The sequence below is a fragment of the Pogona vitticeps genome, chromosome 5, assembly GCF_051106095.1.
Source record: "Pogona vitticeps strain Pit_001003342236 chromosome 5, PviZW2.1, whole genome shotgun sequence".
Classification (NCBI taxonomy): domain Eukaryota; kingdom Metazoa; phylum Chordata; class Lepidosauria; order Squamata; family Agamidae; genus Pogona; species Pogona vitticeps.
The window spans coordinates 41,512,294-41,536,837 of NC_135787.1; the positions used below are offsets into that span (position 1 = coordinate 41,512,294).

The window sequence follows — 24,544 nt, forward strand, 5'->3', positions numbered from 1 at the left end:
GCTCAGATCCAGATCCACACTGGAGGCTGAACCAAATGCTCTCTGTGAATTGTTTTGTCAGAAAATTGGAGGGTTCTAGAAAAAAGTGAAAAGCTTCCTTGAATACTCCTAGAAGTAAATGTGTTTATGCCAGTATACTGATGTTTGCAGCTCCAAGTGAGTACAGTTTAAACAAGAAGTTTTGTCTGAAAAATAGCTCTTCTTCATCTTGGGTAAGCCAAAACAATGGCAATATAACATCATGAAGACAAAAGTAGCAAATTAAAATTGTAAATAGTGGCTAAGAATCTTTCCTCTGAACTAGCTTTGTTTACCATGATAATCATCATTATCAGAGGCAATTGATCTTGTACACGCCTCTACTTCTTGGGAAGAAATAGTATGTCCATCTATGTAAAAATCATTGGGAAAATTCCTGTGAAGCAAGGGAATATTTTATGAAAATATTTGGCCCTACTTAGTCTGGCAACTCAATTTATCTGGGCAGATATCTCTTAAACTTGAAAGGTTTAAAATAATCCCATGTAGGCCACCCTATGTTTTCTTCTTCAAAGGTAGAGTTCAGATTGGGTAAGTTTAAAAAGTGATATGGTCATGTGGCCATCGTGGCTGGGGGATTCGGAGAATTGTAGTGCAAAAAAGTAATTTTTCCAGACCCTGATAGAATGAAAAAAAAAATGCTGGGCAAAAGTGATGTGTCAACAGAAAAAGAAAAGATAGTGATGGAAAAAAATGAAAGCCAAACAATGTTGTGAAGAATCTTAAGAGGGGTAAATGAACTTCAAAGTAGTTGAATTAATGACACATTCATGTAATTTATTATCGGGAGCACATATATTAATGGAGAGTGTCTAATGTTTCACATACTGTAGATTATGAAAAGTACAGTATTAGAAGTTATTTGGTGAGGTCGAGCAATGAGACCCAGAAGAAGACTAAAAAAACCTCTTACAGATAATTTTAACTTTAAAAAGTGGAGAGAGTGACAGAGCTATTAATCAAGAAGATTGTGGGCGTGGCTAAATCAGGCCAGATCAGACTACATAGGGTCAATTAAGGTTGCACTGAGGTCATTTGGGGCAATACTTGCATCCACGGGCAAGTATCAGGTAGCTTCAGGGCAAGACATCACACCACACCTCAAGCAACCCTATTAAATCCACCCATCTCTTTAAAGGGAAAGAAAAGTGAGACAGAAAGAAGAGAAAAGCAAAAATAACAAAAAGGGATCCTTTTACCAAAATCTCCAATCCTGGAACAGGCTAACAGTTCCACATCAGCTTGTGCCCACATGTACAGTGTGGGGCTAGCAAGAGAACATTTGGCCACTTGCTGCTGCCAGGTAAGGGGGTGTGCCACAAGTTTGAAAGCTGTGCCCACCAAGTCTGTGCTGTGAGGATCCTATTTACCAATTCCAGTCCCTTTGCCATTAAGGAATTGTGAAAAGAGAGCAGTTGAAACTTGGCAAAATCAGTAATGGCAGGCACAATGCCTTTTCTTTGGAAAAGAAATGTCCTTGTCCCTTCTGTGGGGCAGCAGGAGGAAGTGATCAATTATTTAAAAATCATTTCAAAGTGGTATAATCCTGAATTGAGCAATCAGTTCAGCACTATATTCAAAGGACAAGCTGGCTCACGATTGCCCATATGTCATGTGGTTGCTGGGAAAAGGAACAAGCCAACCAATACCCAGAGTAGACCAAACCTCTGGAGAAATCTCTGCCTGATTGCAACTTGTGCAGCAAAAATAGTATAAAGTAAAGCCTGTACTCTAGAGATGTGGAATATGTGGCCCACCATATATTATTGGACTGCAATACCATTAGCCCCACTCCCCCTTACTTGACCCAACTTCAGTCCTTCAGGCTCTTTTTCTCCCAACTCAGCTTAATTCTAGTGCTGAAGCCAGGCTGGGGAAAAATATCTACATCAATGGAACATAGGGATAATAGAGGGCAGGAAGGGGAAAGACCCTGCCCGTGCACAACTGGACCACACTATCACTGCTTATACATAACATCTCACCATGCCTAATTTGACGCCAGCTCTTTGGTTGAAAAAAAGATTCTTAGGCTTAGGATCCTTTAGGGCAGTGGTCCCCAACCTCGGGCCTCCAGATGTTCTTGGACTTCAACTCCCAGAAATCCTGGCCAGCAGAGATGGTGGTAAAGGTTTCTGGGAGTTGTAGTCCAAGAACATCTGTAGGCCCAAGGTTGGGGACCACTTCTTTAGGGCATAAATGATACAGTTCCTCTTTGGTCCCACCTGTCATTAGAATGGACTCTGCCGAGAGGTCTACCAGACAGGAATTCAGACCTTGAGCTGAAAAATACTCCCCATTTCTGCTTTAGGCTTGGATCTAATATATTTCTTAGGTTGCATGTTCTGCCTGGTTGTTATTTTAGCTGATTAATAGCTCACTTTGAAATATAAGACATTCTTCCAATAGTTAAAGACGTTCTTCCACAAAGACATCTATTAGCAACATGGTGTAGTGGTTAGAGTATTGGACAACAATTCAGGAGAACTGGATTCAAATCCTCACTCAGCCATGAAAGTCAGTGCTTTGACCTTGGGCTAATCGGTTCCTCAGGCTCATCTACTTCACAGGATTATTCTGCAGATAAAGTGAGGGGAGGAAAGCCATGGATACCTCCTTCAGCTCACTGGAAGAAAGGTGGGATATAAATACAACAAATAATTAATAAGATAATGAATCCCTCAAAGGAAGCATAACTACTTTTATAAGATTTACTTATTATTGCACTGCCCAAACTGTTTTGTACATGGTTATTGTGGGTTTTTTGGGCTCTTTGGCCATGTTCTGAAGGTTGTTCTTCCTCACGTTTCGCCAGTTTCCATGGCCGGCATCTTCAGAGGACAGGAGTGAGAACTCTGCTCTGGTGCAGTACTGGACAACACCAGCAATCATTATGTTAGACTGTACAGGGAAGCCATTGAAATCCACAAATCCACCAGCAGAACTTCAACAAAAAAGAAGAAAGTTTAAAACTCAACAAAGCCTGGCTCCCAGCACTGAAAAACACAGCCTGCAAAAGGCCACAAGGACCGGTGATCATTGCACACAAAAGACCAGTTAACAACACCCATCAATTGCAGTGACAGATAATCTCTCCCTCTTATCACAACAATATACCCACAATAAAAAAAACACGCTGATCACCATAACCACTCATCTCCTTAAAAGGACAAAAGTTGATCCCACCGCTATACTCAACTTTCCAAACAAACTGCACCAGAGCAGACAGAGTTCTGACTCCTGTCCTCTGAAGATGCCGGGCACAGAGACTAGCAAAAAGTTAGGAAAAACAACCTTCAGAACATGGCCAAGGAGCCGAAAAACCCAAAACAACCTTCAGAACACGGCCAAGGAGCCCGAAAAACCCACAACAGCCGTCAGATCCCAGCTGTGAAAGCCTTTGAGAATACATGTTTTGTACATATTAATAGAACTTGAGTGCTTACATCAATGGAGCATAGGTCAACTCATGGCTCTTTTGGTTCAAGACTCAACCCTGTATTGTGAGTTTCTTACCTCCTCTAATAACTTTAACAAAACAATAAATGAAAAGGATCATTTCTGAGATTATAAATTTGTATACAAAGTTATTGTATTGCTTTTTAGTATATGCTTAAGTAGCCTGAGATATGGTCCTATTACAGTAAGTTAGTCATTTATACGCATTACCTGCCATTATTTTTTAGATGCAGCTATTCCTGTTTCAGCAAATTCCCTTTGCTTCCTTTTCTCTCTCTATTAAAATAGAGTTCTTCTAAGAGTCTAAGAAATGTGTATTAGTATCTGCACTCAACATTGAAATATAATATTTACATTGTCCATTAAACAGATGGTAGTTTGAATATGTACAAAAGTCTTATAGAAATAGGTATGTTTTCAATATGCAACTAAAATTAAAATTGTTATATGTGTTGAATTTTCATAAGGAAGGGGATTCTGTATAACAGGTGCAACAATGCTTAATGCAGCACCCTGGATGATTTTCCAGCAGCACCAGGAAGGCCTCTTCAGGCAATCCCTCTGTCTACCCAGACAGAGAGACTAGGTTATAAAGGTTTTTAATGTTCAGACATTTTGTTTCTCAAAATGTCCACCCAGCTGGACCTTTCTTTGCATAGATCATCTGCTGTACCCTTTAAGACCAGTAACCTTGTTTAAAAAAAAAATCATGCAAGTGACTTGCTTTCTTCCCTGGCATTATCAAATTTTTGATTTTGTGATTCTGTCTTGAGAAGACCCTCCCAAATTAAGACATCCACCTTTGAGGTTAAAAGAGGTCTAGATAAGTACATGATTGTCCTATGCCCTTTTATCCCCACAACACTGAAGTAGATTAGGTTGAGAAATGGGAGCTGGTCAAAGGTCACTCAGTATGATATACGGAAATCTGAGTTAGGATCTCTCCAGACAGTATCAAATACTCTAGCTATCACATCACACTAGCTCTTTAGGTAAGAGCTAAATTACCTGACTGAGAACCGTTCATCTTCAGCACAGAGAACTGAACCAACTGAGCAGGATCAACCATGCTTAAGAGCCAGGGCATTGAGAGTAATCTAGCAACACACAAGAAGATATCATGATTCAGACCACCAGCAGTAGCCAGCACACAGGGGCCAGCTGAGACAGGAGGCCAGATAGCAGAGATTGCAGAAGTATTAGCTTGGTTCCCTAACATTTAAGTTAAATTCTAGCAACCAGGGACCTCTCTAACTCTTTCAAAGAGCCATGAAATAAAGCCTTTTAATTCAGACAGCTATCACAAATTTCCACGTGTGAGACTGATCCTATTCTCAAGATGACAAAATATAATTTGGGATTATCTAAGCAAACAAACCAGAAACATGGTACAGTACATTGCTTAGTACATTGGGTAAAGCTGGAATCCTGGATTTTTGCTTCTGAAGTCAAGATTTATCACTCAAATACAAACTGTGATTTACAACCCGGGTCTGTAACAAACTAAGATCCTAGTTTTGGGTGATATGCTAGGGAAACCATTTCTTGATTCCTAAGCCATTTGCAATAGCAGGTAGAGCCAGGCAAAAGCAAACAGGCTGTGAAATTGGACCAATTATGTAGCCCATTGTTCTAGGCAAACAAGGCAAGTGAATGCCTGTTTCTCAGTGTAGCAACCCCAGACCTACTGGAGTATCCCACCCTGTAGTTAGGCTGCCACCAACCATTCGCTCTACCAAGTCACCCAGACCAGGAATGGATTTTAATAAACAAAAGAACAAGGTTTATTGAAAAAACAAACAGGGTAAATAAAAGGATCAGGTAAATAGGATACTGGAACTTGGTATAGTCCCAATCATACACATACAACAGATTGGTTCTCACGGAACACTTTAAGGTAACGCACAGACCCTGAACCTATCAGTTCTGGCTACCTAGATAGAAACCTGAACCTATCAGGTATGTACTGTCTGACGAACAGTTGTACCCAGTCTGACCCACAGACTCCAACTCCACTTCTCCACGTCAGCTCCCCTACGATGGACTTCCCCCAAATATATATACAGTACAGCTCCTCCCCCCTGATGTCCCGCCTTCCACTCCTCATAGGATGGAACTTTCCCTCCAAACCCATGACAGACAGGTACCATCAGTGCTGTATGTGACACTCAGCAATCAGCTCTGGACTAAATCACATAAAAGGATACTCTTTTACAAGGTAGGTACAAGCCAAGAAAGTCCTTTGAATTGATTGGTTGGTTGGTTGGTTGGTTGATTTGAGTTTTATACCACCCATCTGGCTGCCAAGGCCACTCTGAGCAGTTTACAATACAAAATTTCAGTGCTGATTCAGCACTTCCCAAAATCAGATACTCTCATTTTTTTCAATACTAGCCCTCAAATAGCAGTGCTTAGGAATTTCATTCAATCCAGGCTTTTAAGTGAGTACCTTCCATATTACTACATAGAGTTATCCCTCAGCTTCTATACTTTTCACATTTTGCTTTACTGTTCTAATTTTTAAAACGTTCTAGAAATAAACATTAAAATTTGTATGTTGCTCAAAATATTTTAAAAAGACAAATTCAGGAATCACATTCAGAAATGTATGTGCATTAAGTGGGAACAAAAATCAAACCAGTGGGAATTTTCATGTAGATGGAAAGAATTGCAAATTGATGGGGAAAGGGGAAGGAAAGATTTTATGAATGAAAACATGTGATCAGCAGACCTGAAAATAACAGATGGATCCACCTATCTCTAATCTTAAACAATCATGGCACCTCAGCCAGACTTTTTAAAAACACTATATTTTTGTTACAATATAGTGTGCCTCAAGTAAGGTTGATTACATTAATATTTAGTAGTTAGGCTCATAATTTATGTTCAGATACTTATGTAAGGGAAATTAAGTTTGTTCATCAAAGTGATGCATTTCCTAGGAAATGAGCTTCATTCATATTATCTGAGCCCTGTTTTCTTTCTATAGCTATAGGTTACTTTAAAGCAGAATGGAACCTTTAATTTGTAACACATGATTAAGTTTTCATAAATTGGATCTGTTTCATTCCTGGCTTGGTGTTTTAACAAAGATGGCTTAACTTAAGACAGATTTTAGTTAATGGAATCCATTCTACCCAGAAGGTGTTCTTTACAACAAACAGGAAACATTGCTAAATGTAACACACAGTTTGAGCAATGGAAAGGTACATTGATGATGTCACATATTACAAATATTATTTGTACTTGCTAGTTTATTTCAAGGGAAATTAAAAGAATGACATCATAATGATGGCTGATTTTTATTACTGTTCTGTCCTTCCCTCTCCCTGAAACTCTAAACTGTTATTGAAGAAAATAGCTTTGAAAAGCCTCTGTCTCTGTTATATTTGTGTAAAGTTTGTTGTACAAATTATTTAGACAAAAAACAATATCATGATATCATTTATTATTGTGACTGGCTTTAACTCATTCTAAGCTTAGCATAATAATTACATAACTTCTTAAAATAGGAAGAAATCCAAAGGAAGGGACTATCAAGATGAGAAGTTGAAGATTACTGAGTGGTCTCCCAACACTAAAACCTTCTGAAGAACAGACAATAGTTTATATTCCATGTGTAATTATCCTATTGCTAGTCTCAGTCAGAGTAAACACATTGACTCAGAGGCTTTATACTGTATATAGTATATTCAGCTTTTCACCTACCATTCAGCAATTGATTAAATGTACTCTCAGGCTGAAACTAACAATAGGATACTGCCCATAGTGTTCCATCTTTTCACAGAACTGGAATCATGAACAGATTTCACTTGCCTTGCAACAAAAACACTGGTCTTTAAAGAAACTGTAGGCAATGAACATGGAGGGAAATTCCAAGAAAAGCATGCCAAGGCACACACATTGAAATTATGTACTCCATCTGTACATTTCTGTTCTTTAGGGAAAGTGCAGGTCAGCTAGTTTTAGAATTGCTCAGTTAACACAACAGTTAATTTAGGCCAGTTTATCCATAGCACGTTGAGACAAAGCAGTTGCGTTGTAGTTAATAACTGCTAAGCTGCTATGGGTTGTCAAACACTGACAACCATATTTGGATTCCTGGATTGTCCTTCAAGAGAAATTAGATGAACATTTGAATTAATCACTTCATAAATCTCTCAGCATTTTGAAATTACTGAGAGATAAGTATTATACCATATATCCTAGTATGGAATATATGATACCAAAAAATATCTGGTAATTCTCTTTGTAATTGTTCTAAGTCTTTAAAATGTTTTTTTTTTAATTCAGTTACTGTATGTTCATATATTTGATCTCTCTCTCTCTCTCTCTCTCTCTCTCTGTGCATGTGCAATATGGGCTAAACTATCTAAAATTTCAGACTTGATTCTATTTTCACCATGTTATGAGTACTTGGAGAGTACACTACCTGCTAGGTTGAAAGGTGGCATTCTGTATGCAAAAATGCATTGATTCCAAAGGGAGCATCTGGTTTGCTTTCCTTGTTGTATATCGCAGGCCTATAGGCTGCAGATTGCCTATGCACTTGTAAAGCACGATTGGTGGGAGACCCAACATGGGCAGTTTGCCCCATGACCTCAGAATTTAGAACTGTACCTGAGTAGCCTTGTGAGACCTATCCAGACCAGCTATTAATATGTCCCATGTGTTGAAGCAGTGATCTCAACAGGTAAGCCATGCAGATTGATCTTACTAATGCAACACACACACACACACACACACACACACACACACACACACACACACACTCCTCCAATCTTACATGTTTGGGATTTTTTTAAACCCTAGCTTTACTGATAAGAGTACACTGAAAATAAAGAAATACACTTGCAGTTTAAATGTTAATATATAAACATGCTGGCATTTTGCCAGCAGTAAATAACAGGATTGAATCTGTCAATTAAAATATAGGAGTTTATTACAGTTCTGGCTTTCATAATTTATACTGAATGAATTCTGCGTTTTTTTTTCCTGGGAGGGTGTTAAAAGAATCCAATTTTTATATGTTATTTCAGTAACATACACCTTTTAAATTTGTTGATATGAACATTGTATAAATAGAAACTCTATAAATCTCTGTAAAATGTTCCATTTTTTTCCTCCACAAAAATGTATGACCTTTTAAGTCACAACAATCTGTTGCATAACTCGGAAGGGGAAGTCACATGGTGAAAACCTCATCTTTCCTTAAATTTATGATTGTTTCTTGGTGGTCCGAAACACTTTTTAAAAAGTTCCCTTTCATAGTAGTAATCTTACTAAATTGTTTAATGTTTGGTCTAATAAAGGTCAGCACAAGTTCTTATTTAGATTTACAATGGGAAATATATAATCCCAGATAGCAATGAAACCTCAAGCAATGAAGTCAGAGATTTCCAGTGTTATGTTTCATTCTAATGATGTGGAGATAATGCCTTTAGCTGCATGACCACCATATTAGCTACAGGCCATAAAAGAATCTTTATGGAAACAAGAAGTCAAAACTCATATATTCCTTTCTCTAGCCAAGCATTTTTGTCATTAGCAATATTTTGTTTAGCAGAGTCCCCCTCTTCCCCCATCAACCATTTCAGTATCATATTTCTATTGTATGTTTTATTAGCATCAAAAGATAAAGGTGTAGAATAACCAAACAACAGTTGTCCCGTATGGTTTTTGGAATAAACAGAAGTAACTAATTCTGTGGTTTGTAGCACCAAAAACAATTATTTAGGATGTGCTACAAAAAGGATCTATTTCTTCTGCAATGCAAGGAATGTAATGTTATGCTTCCAATGCAGGAGGTTTTGCAGGTATTGCAGGTTGACATGTTATGATGTATTGCTTGTGTCATAGTAGCAAGACTGATGATTGGACTGGACAGACCATAACTAGAATCCCATTCAGTCAACTGATGATGCAAAGTACTATAGCATGAGGGGTTAAGCATTCATGCTAGTTGCACAAGAGGTGTTGCAGACCCATTTGCACTTATAAACAGAAGTTGGTCTTTCTCAGTTGGAAGCACCATTTACACAAGAGCATATTGCTGCAATGATGGAACTTTCTGCTCAGTTCTCAGTAGGTTTCTAGCCCCAGATTCATATGCCCAGTTATCTATGAAGCTCCCTGGATGACCTTGAGTCATCTACTATTTCTCATTCAAAGTGCACCTCATAGAGTTGTAGGGATACAGTCATTGGTGATGGAGGAACAACAATAAGAGAATTCATTGTCAAAGATTTGGTTTGGATTGCAATTTGTTGATCTGTGAAAAAGCCTAACTTGGCTCAGACTTCAAAAGTTGTCTGATTTGAATCAGGACCAAATCCAAATATCTATTTAGAAATCTAAATCTTAGTGCCTCAAACTGACTACAATAGAAATGAACAGAGCTATAACTCTTTTTTAAAAATAATCTTTGTCAAAACTGGATGAAATTTGCAGATATGGTATACTTATAGGTGATGTCATCAGCTTCCATAGTAAAATATAATTTAAATTAATTAAATGTTTTCTGTCCCTCTATTTTAGGGTTTGAGGCTCCCTGGGGCTCCCTTTGCCCTAGGCGAAGTCTTTCAGAGCCTTGGATTGTAAGGAGAACCTTTAATCCCCAATAATTACCAGTGCCAGGATTGGGACTGCTGGCAGTAATCCAGCATTAATTTTTGACTGTTAAAGGCTCCCACCTAGCCCTCATCTTGAGGCTTTCAAAGACTTCACCATGGGCAAAAAGAAACCCTAGGGAGCCTCGGACACTAAAATGGGGCATAGGAAGCATTTAATTAAGTTACATTACATTTTACCAGCAAAAGCTGGTAACATCATCACCACAAACAGGATTTTGGCCAAAGTTTAATAAAACAGAGGCAAACAGACACTGAATGTTTTTACTAAAATAATAATATTATTTTTGTATTGCATCTTTTTGAATTTTGATATTTTAAAAAAGAAGTTCCAATAACAACATCATTTGGAGCTATTTGATGAATTTTGAGAGAGAGTTGCTCCTTCAGAAGAGATGAAACTTACATGTTTATGTTGAATGGAAGCTTGAATAGGGAGCTTTCTATAAGAGTAGTCTTTATAGTTTGTGACTTTCTAAAATTAGACAGATGGATGGACGATCGGACGGACGGACGGACGGACGGACGATCAGACGATCGGATGGACGGACGGACGGACAGACAGACAGACAGACATGTGCTTCTTCCATTTATTTTATGTGGCCAATTAATATGAAAATAACATACAGCATAGAGATTGCCATAATTAGGAATCCTGATTTTTTAAAAAAATCATGAGTGCAGTGTTTTTTATTTGGCAGTTGGTTTGGCTTGGCTTGTTTTTTTATGGAATGGGCAGTTAGAGTTAAGTGACTGCAAGGAGAACAAACCTATCAATCCTTAAGGAAATCAACCCTGAGTGCTCACTGGTAGGACAGATGCTGAAGCTGAGGCTCCAATACTTTGGCCATCTCATGACAAGAGAAGATTATCGGCCAACAGTGTTATTTCAGTATTTTGCTCCATAGGCATGCAGTTATACACTGGGTGCCTGCTCACTCAACATTCTCACAATCAAGAGGTCAAGGAATGAGACAGCCTTTTAAAATATGTTTCCTTGCTGTAGAGTGTGTGTTTGTGTGTGAGAGAGAGACTTTTCTACATGAGGGTCTGGGGAACTTTAAAAAAAAACATCTCTGGGACAAGGAGAGAATAGGAGAACTACTGAGGGCAATAATCTTGCCAATCAATGCAATGATTTTCCAAGCCTTCAGCTTCTGCATCACCCAGCCCCACTTACCTGTCTGTACAGAGGGAAAACAAAAAGCCCCCACCACAGTCTGCTCTTCTGCAGGGCAGACTTGCTTCACTGCCAACAAGCCTCCCACCCATGCCAGATCATGCCAGAAATGGTGAGGTGACCCACATTCTTCCCACTTTTTACTCAGGCCTTCCACAGCTTGCACATTGTAACCCATCAGTCCGCCTAATCATCTCAAAATGCTTCCACTATCATCAGTCTTCTTTGGATCATGGATAGCTAGAGAAGCAGGTGTTGACAGACTTCCCCCACCCCCATGCTAAGCATTATTTTAGACTAACATGCAGCATTTCTTCTGCAAGATTTCTGGTAAATGCATTGGTTGATCAAAGATCCCTTTATTTCTCCTAAACTCAGTTCCAAAAATAGATACTTTAGGGTATCACTTGTATAAATGATAGTTTATAAAGATGTCACATTGAGTATCCAAGTTTTTTGTGCTGTTTTAATCTTCACATTCAAGGTGTGTGCCTGGATAACATAGTGGTGGGTAATACATTTCCAAGCTTTTATTTGATCTTGGATGAATCTAGCAATTGACTAATTCTGAAATGTCCTTCAGACAGCACATTTGCTACATTCTAAATACTTCCCCCTAGATCTTAAAAAAAAAAAGTCAAAATTTGCTCTTTAAGGGCAGTATCATCAAAGGCAGTTTTCTTTCAAAAGGTCAAATACTCAGAGTTAAAAGAGCTTATAACCTTTCTGGCTCCATGTGCTGCATTTCTAATTACCTCAAATAACTTGAAAATCAGTAGCCTTAAGTCTTTAAGCTTCTCAATCTGAGTGGGTAATATGGGGGCAGGGAGTTTTCAGCAAAGGTATCTCTTACAGGCTGTATATTCTGTTGCATCAGTAATCATGTTTAATAATATGTCAGAAACTGGATCGAAACAGTGACCAGAATTGTCAGGTTTGCCACTTTCTCCAGAAGATCTTCATCCAGGATCATGACAAAATTATCAGTCCAAATGAAGAATGTTGACATTGCTATGACAGTTCATTATCAGGTTCTCAACAAATTTAAAAATTCTGGGATGCTCATAATTGGAGAATTGACGCCACACCTGCCAGTTTAATGCATGAGGGAGGAAATAGCAACCCATAGTTCCACTGTTCTCAGTTTTGCTGGTTCATCCTGAACTCTGTCACATAACACCTTTCAGTAACTAGTCAATTGATGGTACAAATAGGATGGTACTATTCCATTCATGTCCTGCTTCTGAATTTTATCATAGAAATCTGGCTGAACACTTCAGAAGCAGAATGCCAGCCAACATAAGATTTTGGTGTAATCTTGCATGGACATGCTGAGAGCCCTTGTAATGCTATCTGATGAAAAAATTCTCAGATGATTTGATATGGAAAGGGTGAAAGAAAAGTTACACAAAAGTAACATAAACACAAAACTTGTATCTATCTCTTTTTCATTAACACGAATCATACATGTTTTATCGACTATCATTCAGTAATCAACTAAAGAACACAAAACACACAAAAGAATCTCTTCTTTGTTTTGAGACTTTTGTTGAAACATGAAAGGCCCATTCCTAATTGTATCAAACAAGTTCAATCTCTATGTCTGGATTCCATTCTCTGGGACCATAGGATCTCCCATACAGTAAATCTTCCTAACATTGAGATCTTCTCCAGACCTTGTTCTTTAGATATGCTTCTCACCAGAGGTGACAGTTACATTTCTCATCAGATATGAGATGGGCGTCCATCAAAAAGAGGGCCAGATAAAGAGGCCATAGTGAGGCAGAAAAAAATTGCTTTGGATTTAGTGATCCTATAGTTTGTTGCATGCTGTATTTTATACAAACACTGTAAAACCTGGACTGCCCTCCTCCCCAAAGAAAAAACTTTAATGCATAATGGCTTTCAAAGTCTTTCAGGTGGTATGTTTATATATACGTGGCAATTTATTGTTTTCAACTGCTTTAGCACATCTTTATTTATTATTTATTTATTTGATTTATATCCCGCCCATCTGGTCTGGTCAACCACTCTGGGTGGCTTACAATAAAAAATATACAATAAACCATAAGACACATGCACTAATAGAACAAAAAAATAAATGAGGAGAAAAAAGAAATTATTTTCTAGGAAGTTATTTTAAGCACTTTAAATTCATTTCATTGCTTTTAACTATGATGGAGTTTGTGATGACATTTGATCACAACTACTTGGAAAGCAACTTCGCAAACAAATGTTGCCGTTTGGTGATGAAGAAGCATGGCTACTTTGACCTCAAGGAGTCACATGGTTAGGCCCAGTGTTCACCAGGAATACGGCAAATATAAAATGAATGTTGAGTGGGATCATACTGAAGCAATTGCACATACCCACTCAGTTCATAAATCAAATTACAGGAAAAGTTCAGCTCACATTTAGAAAGTGGTAGCCCATTTTTATTTTCCATAACATGATTTTGTCAGAGATGGAAACCTGGGCAATTAGATTAAGTCCATGTTTATTTCCCACTGAGCATTCACAACACAAAACCTGCTGAAATGCAAGATGCAGAGCTGAGTAAAAGGGCATGCTATGTCAAAGAAACATCTTCCAGCATTTAAATAAACCCTACTTCTAACAAATACTTACTGCATAATTTAACCCATATTCTCAGCACAAACATTTGAAATATTAAGTGACTACAGCAGACTTTCATCCTAATGCAGGGGTGGGCAATTAATTTCTATAGGGGGGGCCACATGAAAAATCTGAACTGTGTTCGGGGGCCAAACCAACTTTACTTAAAAATAAAATGAAACAGTGATGTTATGATTGTTTTTATATTAAACTTGTTAATCTTCACAAATACTAAAGAGGTTTTTTTTTGTGGTACGTTAAAGATAAGCGACTGATCAACTTTAGACAAAAAGCTATAAATGGACAGGAGTGGCTCGCGGGCTGTATGTGGCCCTCGGGCCGCACTTTGCCCAGGTCTGGCCTAATAGGTTCCCAGATGCTGGTTATAAAATGACCCCTTGTAAGCTGAAAAATATTTTCACATTAACTTCAATAGCCAAAGCTTATTCATAATGGCAGAGTGTAACTGCTTCACAGGCAGAATGCTCTACCATTCTCAGGCAATCTCTAGCTTGATGTTGTGCAAGCCAAAGATCACTCCATTGGAAACAATGGGTCTTATATTTGCACAAGGGATAGTTAAAAAAAAACCCCCACCAACAATCTTGCTGAATTAATGTATTTTGGCAACTGCATGTAAAACAGGGCGTTTGTGCACATGGTAAAGATTAACAGGATTCCAGCCATTGTTAAAATAGGGGCGTAATTCCTGAAGACTTTCACACCTTATAAATGAAACCTATGTGCCGTCTCACTTTTCACTCACACCTGCTTGCAGGGCACTCCCTTTTGACCTCCACTGTCTTCTCACTTTTCTGTTTTTTCTCTATACTTTCTGGGTGCACCCTATCATTTATGTTGTCTTCTCTCTTCTCCCAGTCCAATCTCTACTCTCTGTCCGTGTCTTTGGTGAAGTAAATATCCTGGTCTACAACAGTACTCACACTGATTGATAGTAAGTGTTTGATACTTGGGCATTTTGGTATGGCTGTAAAACTTGGGATTTTATAGCGAGCCATTGTAAGTCAAGGTCCCGTGTACACACAACAGGTAGGTTATTTTCACTCCAAGAAATGTAAACCACAAATATTAATGTAAGTACTAGCATTTTTCCTTTGCCCCAAAGTTAATTTTATAAATTGCTGATTTATTGATTGATTGATTGATTGATTGATTTGATTTGATTTGATTTGATTTGATTTGATTTGATTTGATTTGATTTGATTTGATTTCTATCCCGCCCATCTGGTATATTCTACCACTCTGGGCGGTTTCAAAATAGCAAGCCATTATTGTGTAATGTTCTTTATACATTTATCTGTGTTGCAAAAAATGTGTATTAATGTATTTTAATGCAAATTAGATCTTCAGAAATTAGAAACTCTTGCCTTTCAGTAATTGTCATGGTGCACGTCCTTGAAATTAGCAGAGCCAGAGTCCATAAGGAAACACAAAGAATGAATAAAATGTATGCAGTGCATAATGTAGAAACATGGGTTTGAATGAAAATTCTGCTCAGAACAATCACAGTTTAGATTATTGGTGTTTCACTAGACTTTCTTTTCATGAAACTGAAAGCAGCATCTCATAGCAGCTTGAAAGCAGCTGTGTGATAGTTTCATTCATGTACTAAGAAAAGAATGGATGGTTTACCGGAACTTTCATCCTGGTTGCTGCTAATTGGAGTACTTATGAACCATTCAAAGTTCAGTGTAATGAACTGTGGCTAGAATCCAAAGGCCACACAAGGAATGCAGTGAGTCTTTGAAAGTACCTTCCATGCTACCAGACAGGCTGTACTCAAAATTTAGTGGAAATTTGAAGCTGATAGTGCTATGCTGGAATTGATATTCTGCATTAGAGGTCACTGTAGATAGAAACATGGAGGGATTGATACGTTTCTAAGGTCTTTTTGAGATCCTGGCTGTTCCTTTTAATATCAGCAGCAGCCAACTCCAGCATTAGATTATATATATGGTGAGAATCTATGATGCATTAATAAGGCTAACTTAGTAATAACATCCACATTGTTTGAGTCTGACCGCAAGATAGCCACCAAATGTTCTTGATTCAGATGGTAACCAACAAGCTCTGAGACTATCAAACTTTAAGTCAAAATTCCGCAGAGGCCACAGTCTGCAAAAATGCTAGGCAGATGGGGTCCAGACTAAAGATTTAATGTCCCATTTAAAAAAAGACTCTGTTTCCAAATGTTTACTATCTTGAAATATTTGCTGTATTTCTTAGTCTGGAATCTGTAGTTACTCCCCTTTTAATTTCAAGATAAACAGCCATTTTACATTAATGAAAAATTACACTTCTCCATTGAATTGCACACATTTGGTTACACGTGGATTTCATCAATCAATCAATAAATATTCAAAGAAATAAATATTCAGTAAATACTGTGCCCATGGCCAGTCAGAACCTCATGAGTTCAACACTGAAGGCATCTAAATGGTCTTTGTTGTTGTTGTTTAGTTGTTAAATCATGTCCGACTCTTTGTGATCCCATGGACCAGAGCAAGCCAGGCCCTCCTGTCTTCCACTACCTTCCGGAGTTGGGTCAAATTCATGATGGTAGCTTCAATGACACTGTCTAGCCATCTTCTCCTCTGTCGTCCCCTTCTCCTCCTACCTTCACACTTTCCTAACATCAGGTTCTTTCCCAGGGAGTCTTCTCTTCTCATGAGATGGCCTAGGTATTGGAGCCTCAGCTTCAGGATCTGTCCTTACAGTGAGCACTCAGGGTTGATTTCCTTCAAAATGGATAGGTTTGTTCTCCTTGAAGTCCAGGGGACTCTCAAGAGTGTCCTCCAGCACCACAATTCAAAAGCATCAATTCTTTGGTGGTCAGCCTTCTTTATGGTCCAGCTCTCCCTTCCATACACCACTACTGGAAAGACCATAGCTTTGACTATGCGGACCTTTGTCAGCAAAGTGATGTATCTGCTTTTTAAGATGCTGTCTAGGTTTGTCATTGCTTTCCTCCCAAGAAGCAGGCGTCTTTTGTCCCCCTGAGATAGGTAAGGTGGTCATGCACGCCCATTTCTTTAAGGACTTGCCATAGTTTGCTGTGGCCCACACACGCAGTCGAAGGCTTTTGCATAGTCAATGAAGCAGAAATAGATGTTTTTCTGGAACTCTCTGTCTTTCTCCATAATCCAGCGCATGTTAACAATTTGGTCTCGAGTTCCTCTGCCCCTTTGAAATCCAGCTTGTACTTCTGGGAGTTCTTGGTCCACATACTGCTGAAGCCTACCTTGGAGGATTTTGAGCATAATGTTGCTAGCGTGTGAAATAAGTGCAATTGTACGGTAGTTGGAGCATTCTTTGGCACTGCCCTTCTTTGGGATTGAGATGTAGACTGATCTTTTCCAATCCTCTGGCCACTGCTAAGTTTTCCAAACTTGCTGGCATATTGAGTGTAGCACCTTAACAGTGTCATCTCCACTGGCCTTGTTGTTGGCCGTGCTTTCTAAGGCCCACTTGACTTCACTCTCCAGGATGTCTGGCTCAAGAGGAGCAACCACACCAATATAGAATTGGTCAATTTCAGCCTCTAGAGTATTGGTGGTTGGTGCATAAACTTGGATTACTGTGATGTTAAAAGGTCTGCCTTAAATTCATATTGAAATCATTCTATCGTTTTTGAGATTATATCCCAGTACAGCTTTTCCCACTCTTTTGTTGACTATCAGGGCTATTCCATCTCTTCTACAGGATTCTTGCCCAGAATAGTAGATATGATAATAGTCTGAATTGAATTCGCCCATTCCCATCATTTTAGTTTACTGGCGCCCAGGATGTCAATGTTTATCCTTGTCATCTCCAGTTTGACCGCATCCAGCTTACCAAGGTACATAGATCTTACATTCCAGGTTCCTATGCAGTATTTTTCTTTGCAGCATTGGACTTTCCTTTCACTTCCAGGCACGTCCACAGCTGAGAGTCCTTTCAGCTTTGGCCCAACCATTTCATTAGCTCTGGAGCTACTTGTACTTGTCCTTCGCTCTTCCTCAGTAGCATGTTGGACACCTTCTGACCTGAGGGGCTCATCTTCCAGCGTCGTATCATTTAGTCTTTTGTTTCTGTTCACAGAGTTTTCTTGGCAAAGATACTGGAGTGGCTTGCCAGTTCCTGCTCCAGGTGGATCATGTTTAGTCAGAACTCTCCACTATGACCTGTCCGTTTTAGCCCATAGCCCATAGCTTCTCTGAATTACTCAAGCCCCTTTGCCACGACAAGGCAGCAATCCGTGAAGGGACTAAAAGGTCTACTTGCCCCTAAAAACAACATCTCCAATTCAACATGTAGATTGGAGGTCATAAGAACTTTTAAGGCTCATTACACATGGTATTATATGGAAGAATTGTCAACACGAAGGAGGAGAACACCAATAGAGAGAACTGGTGTGTATGTCTGAAATAGCTTTATTATTATTATTATTATTATTATTATTATTATTATTATTATTATTATTATTATTATTATTATTATTATTATTATTATTATTATTATTATTAGTATTAGTATTAGTATTAGTATTAGTATTAGTATTAGTATTAGTATTAGTATTAGTATTAGTATTAGTATTAGTATTAGTATTAGTATTAGTAGTATTAGTATTATTATTATTATTATTATTATTATTATTATTATTATTATTAGTAGTAGTAGTAGTAGTAGTAGTAGTAGTAGTAGTAGAGTTGTTGTTGTTGTTGTTGTTGTTGTTTTATATGCCGCATTTCTCCCAACAAGGGACCCAAAGTGGCTCACAACATTAAAATTAACACAATTTAAAAATATAAGTTAAATATTAAAAGATAAATTAAACAATATTTGATTTAAAATACAATTAAAAGATTTAAAAAGTAAAAAATTAAAACATAAAAATCTTTTGTAATTTTTTAAAGTTTTGTAATTATGTTTTTGGGAGCATGAGAGTTAAATACTTGAACTACAAGGGGTCAAGCACCCCAAGCTCTAGGGTTGTTGAAGGAAGAAGTGTACATTTTGTAGGTTTTCTGCCAAAAATACCCCAGCATATAGTAGGCTAGTCGTATCTATATTCAAGACAAAATCGATATCCAGAAAGAAGCACTGTGCTCAAGTAGTCTACCTCCACACTCTGGAGTCCCGAGGAGAAGAAATAGCCTGGCATTCAGTTTCACTTTACCCTCATTATGCGTAAATCAGAATCATAGTAAATAATAAATTTGTCCACTAAATAAGCTAGTATGATCACCGGTGGTTTGATGTTAGCTTGTTTAGTACATAAGTAGTTTATTTAGGAGGGCCTGGCATGCTCTGGTCCATGGAGTCATGAAGAGTCATACACGACTTAACGACTAAACAACAACAAGTTTAGACAATCCAGAAATAGGGTCCAATGATCATGAATGCTGGTTTATGCCTGGTACACAGGAGATGAGATGAGAGGCTTTACTTTGGCTCTATTTTTCTCACTCACATAGTCTTAAATCACAGTTTAACATTACATTCAATCCCACCCAGACTATGCAATTACTAATCTTCAAGTGCACAAATATACTGGGCTGCACTTTTATCATTTTCTGATCATAGGAGTATATCTAGACGTATTTATAGCTAGCATAGACCTATGGAGAACAATGAGATATAAACTGGGCTACAGTATCTTAAATCCCACTGATTTGAATTGGTCTTTTCTGTGTATGTGAGATCCAGTGTGGTATAATAGATGAAGACAAGGACTCAGAAAATCTGGTTCAAATCTCTGTGTAGGCATGAAAACCAACTGGGGGTGACAATGGGGAACCACTCATTGAACATCTCACATACCTGAAAAATCCTATAAGGTCACTGTAAGTCAGAAGCAACTTCCAGACATACCATGATGGGAACTATTCGAGGTCTGAATTCAAACCATAATCTTTTCTTTTCTATGTCCTAAATTCAGTTACTAGTCATATCTTTGGCTTGTAGACAAAGGGCCTTCTCGGCAGCTGCCCCCAGACTATGGAACACTCTCCCAACTGAAATTCATCTGGCGCCGACGTTGATGACATTTCGGCGCCAGGTCAAAACCTTCCTGTTCCAGAAGGCTTTTAATTGAGATAACATCAACTGTGGGTCCTGATGATGGCAAATTTTATTGTATTTTAATTGTATTTTAATCATTTTATTTTTATTGTATTAAATTTTAATTATTGTAAGCCGCCCAGCGACCTCTGGGTAGAGTGGACGGCATATAAATTAAATAAATAAATAGACAGACAGACAGACAGAGATAGATAGATAGATAGATAGATAGATAGATAGATAGATAGATAGATAGATAGATAGATAGATAGATAGATAGATAGATAGATAGATAGATAGATAGATAGATAGATAGATAGATAGATAGATAGATAGAGTACACCCACTGAATCTACTGCTAAATAATGAGTAACACTTCTGTAAATCTCTTATTCAACAGGTCTACTTAAGTTAGGACTACAAATTGGATTCAGGACTATGTCTTTTTGTATTTCTGTAGCTGGAAATCTTCTTTTGCATCAGTGTTTATCTAACTGGAAACTATACAAGAATATATTTATACTACACTGTTTGGAGGGTGCTCTTTGGCTTTTTTTTGCATTTCAAGGCTTTGAAATATCCTTCTTTCTTCTTTTCCTTCCTTGTTTTCAGGGTGGTGGTGATGGTAGTTCTGCATCATGTTGCTGGCATTTGTATTGTCACAGTGCATGAATTTGATGCTAAACATATAACTGTACTAATCTGTGTTGGATATATAAATAATGGAAAAATCATGTCTAGGCACATTTTAAAGAAATAATTAATCTTCACACTATAGCCTTGATACAAAATGTGACATTTATGCAATAAAATTGGAAACAGTTTATTTCCTATCACAACCCCCATAGTAGGCAGGGGGATTCTGGGAGTTGTAGTCCAACCCATCGAGAGCATGCCAGGTCAGGAAATGTTGATCTACAGTATACTGGCAATGATAAGCAGACCACCATCTTTGTGAGAATTGATGTGGTCACCTCCAGAGTAAGATAAAAGTTTATATATTAAACAAGTTGACTTTTTTCTAAATATTTTGCCACGATAGTGGGAGTTAGCACTGTGTTTTAGATTGTGGATACATCATTTTGAAGCAACTGCTGGTTATAAAACTTTTTTTAAAATTGTGTTCCATGTACAATATGCAGCCTACTAATCCAGCAAAGAATTCTCCACAGCATTTAATTCTGCCTTATGGCTTCCAAAAGAATGCATTCAGAAATCACTCCATAAAAGTAGCGTAAAGAGACTTGCGTACTGATAGCTGCACAAAACACTTGTCCTTATCCAGCTCTCAAGGAGCACCACCCCTCCGCTGCCCTGGCCAATCCTGATGAAATGTTTTATAATCCTTTTTTGTGCTGTGTTAAGAAAAGGAAGAAAGGACCTGGGAAAAGATTACTTACAAGGGGAAAAAAGAAAGTTGGGGGGGTGCTCTTAAACACAATGCGGAACATAATTAACTTCACGATTCTTTGTGTTTTTCATTTGACTGCAGGGTGGAGATGAAAGAGGGCTCTTAAGCCTTGCATTCCATCCCAATTACAAAAAAAATGGAAAGCTGTATGTGTCTTATACCACCAACCAAGAGCGATGGGCCATTGGTCCACATGACCATATCCTTAGGGTTGTAGAGTACACTGTCTCCAGGTATGCATTTTATGTTTGACCTTTGTAGAAGCTCTCATTATACAATGTGATTTGAAATGCCTATCTAATTTGTTTGGTGTATTTCAAAGTCCCTGAATGCCATGCTTTTCAACAAGGTTCCTCCAATTTCCAGGGGATACATCCGCATACTGTCAGAAAGTATCAGTGATACTGAAAAAAAATTAATCAAGAAATGCTGAGACCAGGAGCAACTACATTACTTTGTACACATCATGTTCATTCTCATTTATATCTCAAATCAGCCTGAACTATCTCTGGAAGCAAAAATGTTGAAACTGAGGCTGTCCTACTTTGGGCACCTCATGAGAAGGCAGGATTCCCTGGAAAAAACAAGAATGCTGGGAAAGGTGGAACACAGCAGGAAAAGAGAAGATCAAATGCAAGATGGACTGACTGCCTGAAAGAACCCACAGGCTGGAGTTTACAAAAACCAAGCAGGGCACTTGACAACAGGAGATTTTAGAGACAGTTCATTCATAGGGTCGTCATCAGTTGGAGGTGAATTGACAGCATATAACAACAACCTCCAATAATTGCAGTCATTTAAAAATAGTTTTGTCCATTATTCAAAGGTCAGGCTGTTTCCTGATGCACCAGGTTTTTCAGTTTAAAATGTTGCTTATATATACACACACACATACACACATACACTACACAATTGTAGCAGTTTGATGCCACATTAATTACCTTGACTTCACTCTGAAATATTTGGATACATATTCAGACAAAATGCTATAACTGTGTGGTACAAATACATCCTATACCCGTGTGACTTAAGTCCAGGCAGAGGAATGGCTAACCGATTAATCAGTGCTCAAGTTAATCAGGAGTAAAGAAATAGTCACAGTGTTTATGATGATTTCTTAAGTCATATACAAATGATACTGCACAAACCATGTCCACTTCCACTTGCTAGACATGAAGAAATATGGAGCATTAGCTGCAGACTAAATTTGTAACTGCAGTACATGTGACAGGCATGTCTCAGGATGCTTTATACAATTATGATGCGGTTTTCAAAGACAACCCTTTAAAGAATGGTACACTCAGGTACCTCTCGTTACCCATCCCTTATGGATTACTCTCAGTCAAAGACAGAAATTTTACTTTCTGGTCATTAGGCATCCTTCAGTCTCAAAAGACTATGGTAACGTGCTCTGTATGGAGGACTTGGAACAGCGTCTAGTGTGGCTGAGGAGGCCCATTTGAGTTGTTTCGATGCTGTATGCGAAGCTGGAGTGTCCTCTCCAGAGCACGAAGCCTGGGTAAAATAATATAGAGGATGGGCTGTTACCCAAGCAGCAAATCCCCCCTCTCCACGTCGCTGAAATAGTCCAGTGGAAAGGCAAGAGCCAATACAACTGATTCCAGCGACATTGCAGGAGTTGCCAGAACGAGACGAACTGGTTCTGGGACTCCGGCTCCGGATTTTGCCTCAAGGTTAACTCCTGAAGCCTTTTCCATGAGTGGATATAGCCATAAGGCAGTGGAGGTTTGAAATCAAAGTTTTCCTTCTCCTACATGAGCTGCCTTCCAGGGCTGATGAGCCCCACCTACCCAGCACTGCTGTCCCTAAAAGCCCACAGTGAAAATGCCTAATGGCCATGGTGCCTGAGAGGTTCTTAAGTTTTATATTACAAAAATGCTGTTGTTCAAAACTGTTCTTTGGAATTGTAATTAAATTTCCAGTCTCTGTTCTTGGTTTACTTCCCTCTCCACTTGTATTGCTTAGTGACTTATTTACCAGATACAGTACTTCACTGTATCTCCATCCTAACAACATTCCTGGTACTTAGATGGCTTGTATGATTGGCCCCAAATCACCACTTGAGCTTCATGTTTGAGCAGAGCCGTAACTAGAAATTTTGAAAACCAGTTTTGTCACAGTCTCCCACACGTTCTGTGTGGAGACAACAGCACGAATCTCATCAAGTGAAAGGAGTAGCATTTGATGCCTCCCAAAAGAAAAAGGAGGTTTCTAATTAAAAGGGGGAATTAGGAGGCATTGCCATATCTTTTCCCAACATTCACCATTAGATTCAGCAAAGCCCTGGCTGCACCACCCTAATTACAGCCCTGTGCTTGAGCATCAAGCTCTCCAGTTTTAGTCCAACGTTCTGAACACTATAAGACACTGCTACTCTTAAGAGCAACAACAAAAACTAGGATGCATTTAGGATATAGATCTTTGCCACAGGGATAGTAAAGAAAAAGAAAAAAATAATAACAGTATTTGGTGTCCAAATTCAGTAACTTGCAAAAACATTGGTCCTCTGTTCAGAACACAGCACAGATCACAATGGTGGTGGCGGCGGGGAAGCTTGATAAGGCTTATCTTGTGGGAAGCAGAATTTCACAAACGTTTAGTCCCTGCCATTCTAAAGTAATGCAAAATATGTTTCTGTGACATAGAAAAATATTAGAAATATATTATTGGGATTAACTCTGCATTCTTTTCCTATGGTGCAGGAAAAATCCGCATCAGGTTGATATGAGAACAGCAAGAGGTTTCCTAGAAGTTGCAGAGCTACATAGAAAACACCTTGGAGGGCAATTGCTATTTGGCCCTGATGGATTTTTGTATATATTTCTTGGTGATGGGATGATCACTATAGATGACATGGAGGAGATGGATGGTCTAAGGTACAGTTATTACCCATGGATAAAATCTTATTTGTTATTTATCTTAATTTTTTCCCATATCTGTAAAGTATTTTCTCATTAGTTGTCTAATAACTGAACCATAGTCTAATTTTGTCTGTACTGAACAAATTGGGAAATTATGTTCACTACACCATTTATTTCTGGATGAAACAGAAAAGAAAAATATATAGCAGAGACAGAGTTGGAAAGAATTGTTCAGCCTTATTTATAACAAGGCATGTTACTTAAG

At 38.3% G+C, this 24,544-nt stretch overlaps 1 protein-coding gene across 3 annotated transcripts in view; it reads left to right on the forward strand.

Moving 5' to 3' along the window:
* HHIP (hedgehog interacting protein) overlaps nt 1-24,544 on the forward strand; it is a 102,434-nt gene that overhangs the window by 47,218 nt on the left and 30,672 nt on the right. For all 3 annotated transcript variants that reach the window (XM_020783097.3, XM_020783098.3, XM_020783096.3), the window contains exons 5-6: nt 21,479-21,630; nt 24,121-24,294. In XM_020783097.3, coding sequence (XP_020638756.1) covers nt 21,479-21,630; nt 24,121-24,294 — 326 coding nt within the window. The remainder of the gene's footprint in view (nt 1-21,478; nt 21,631-24,120; nt 24,295-24,544) is intronic.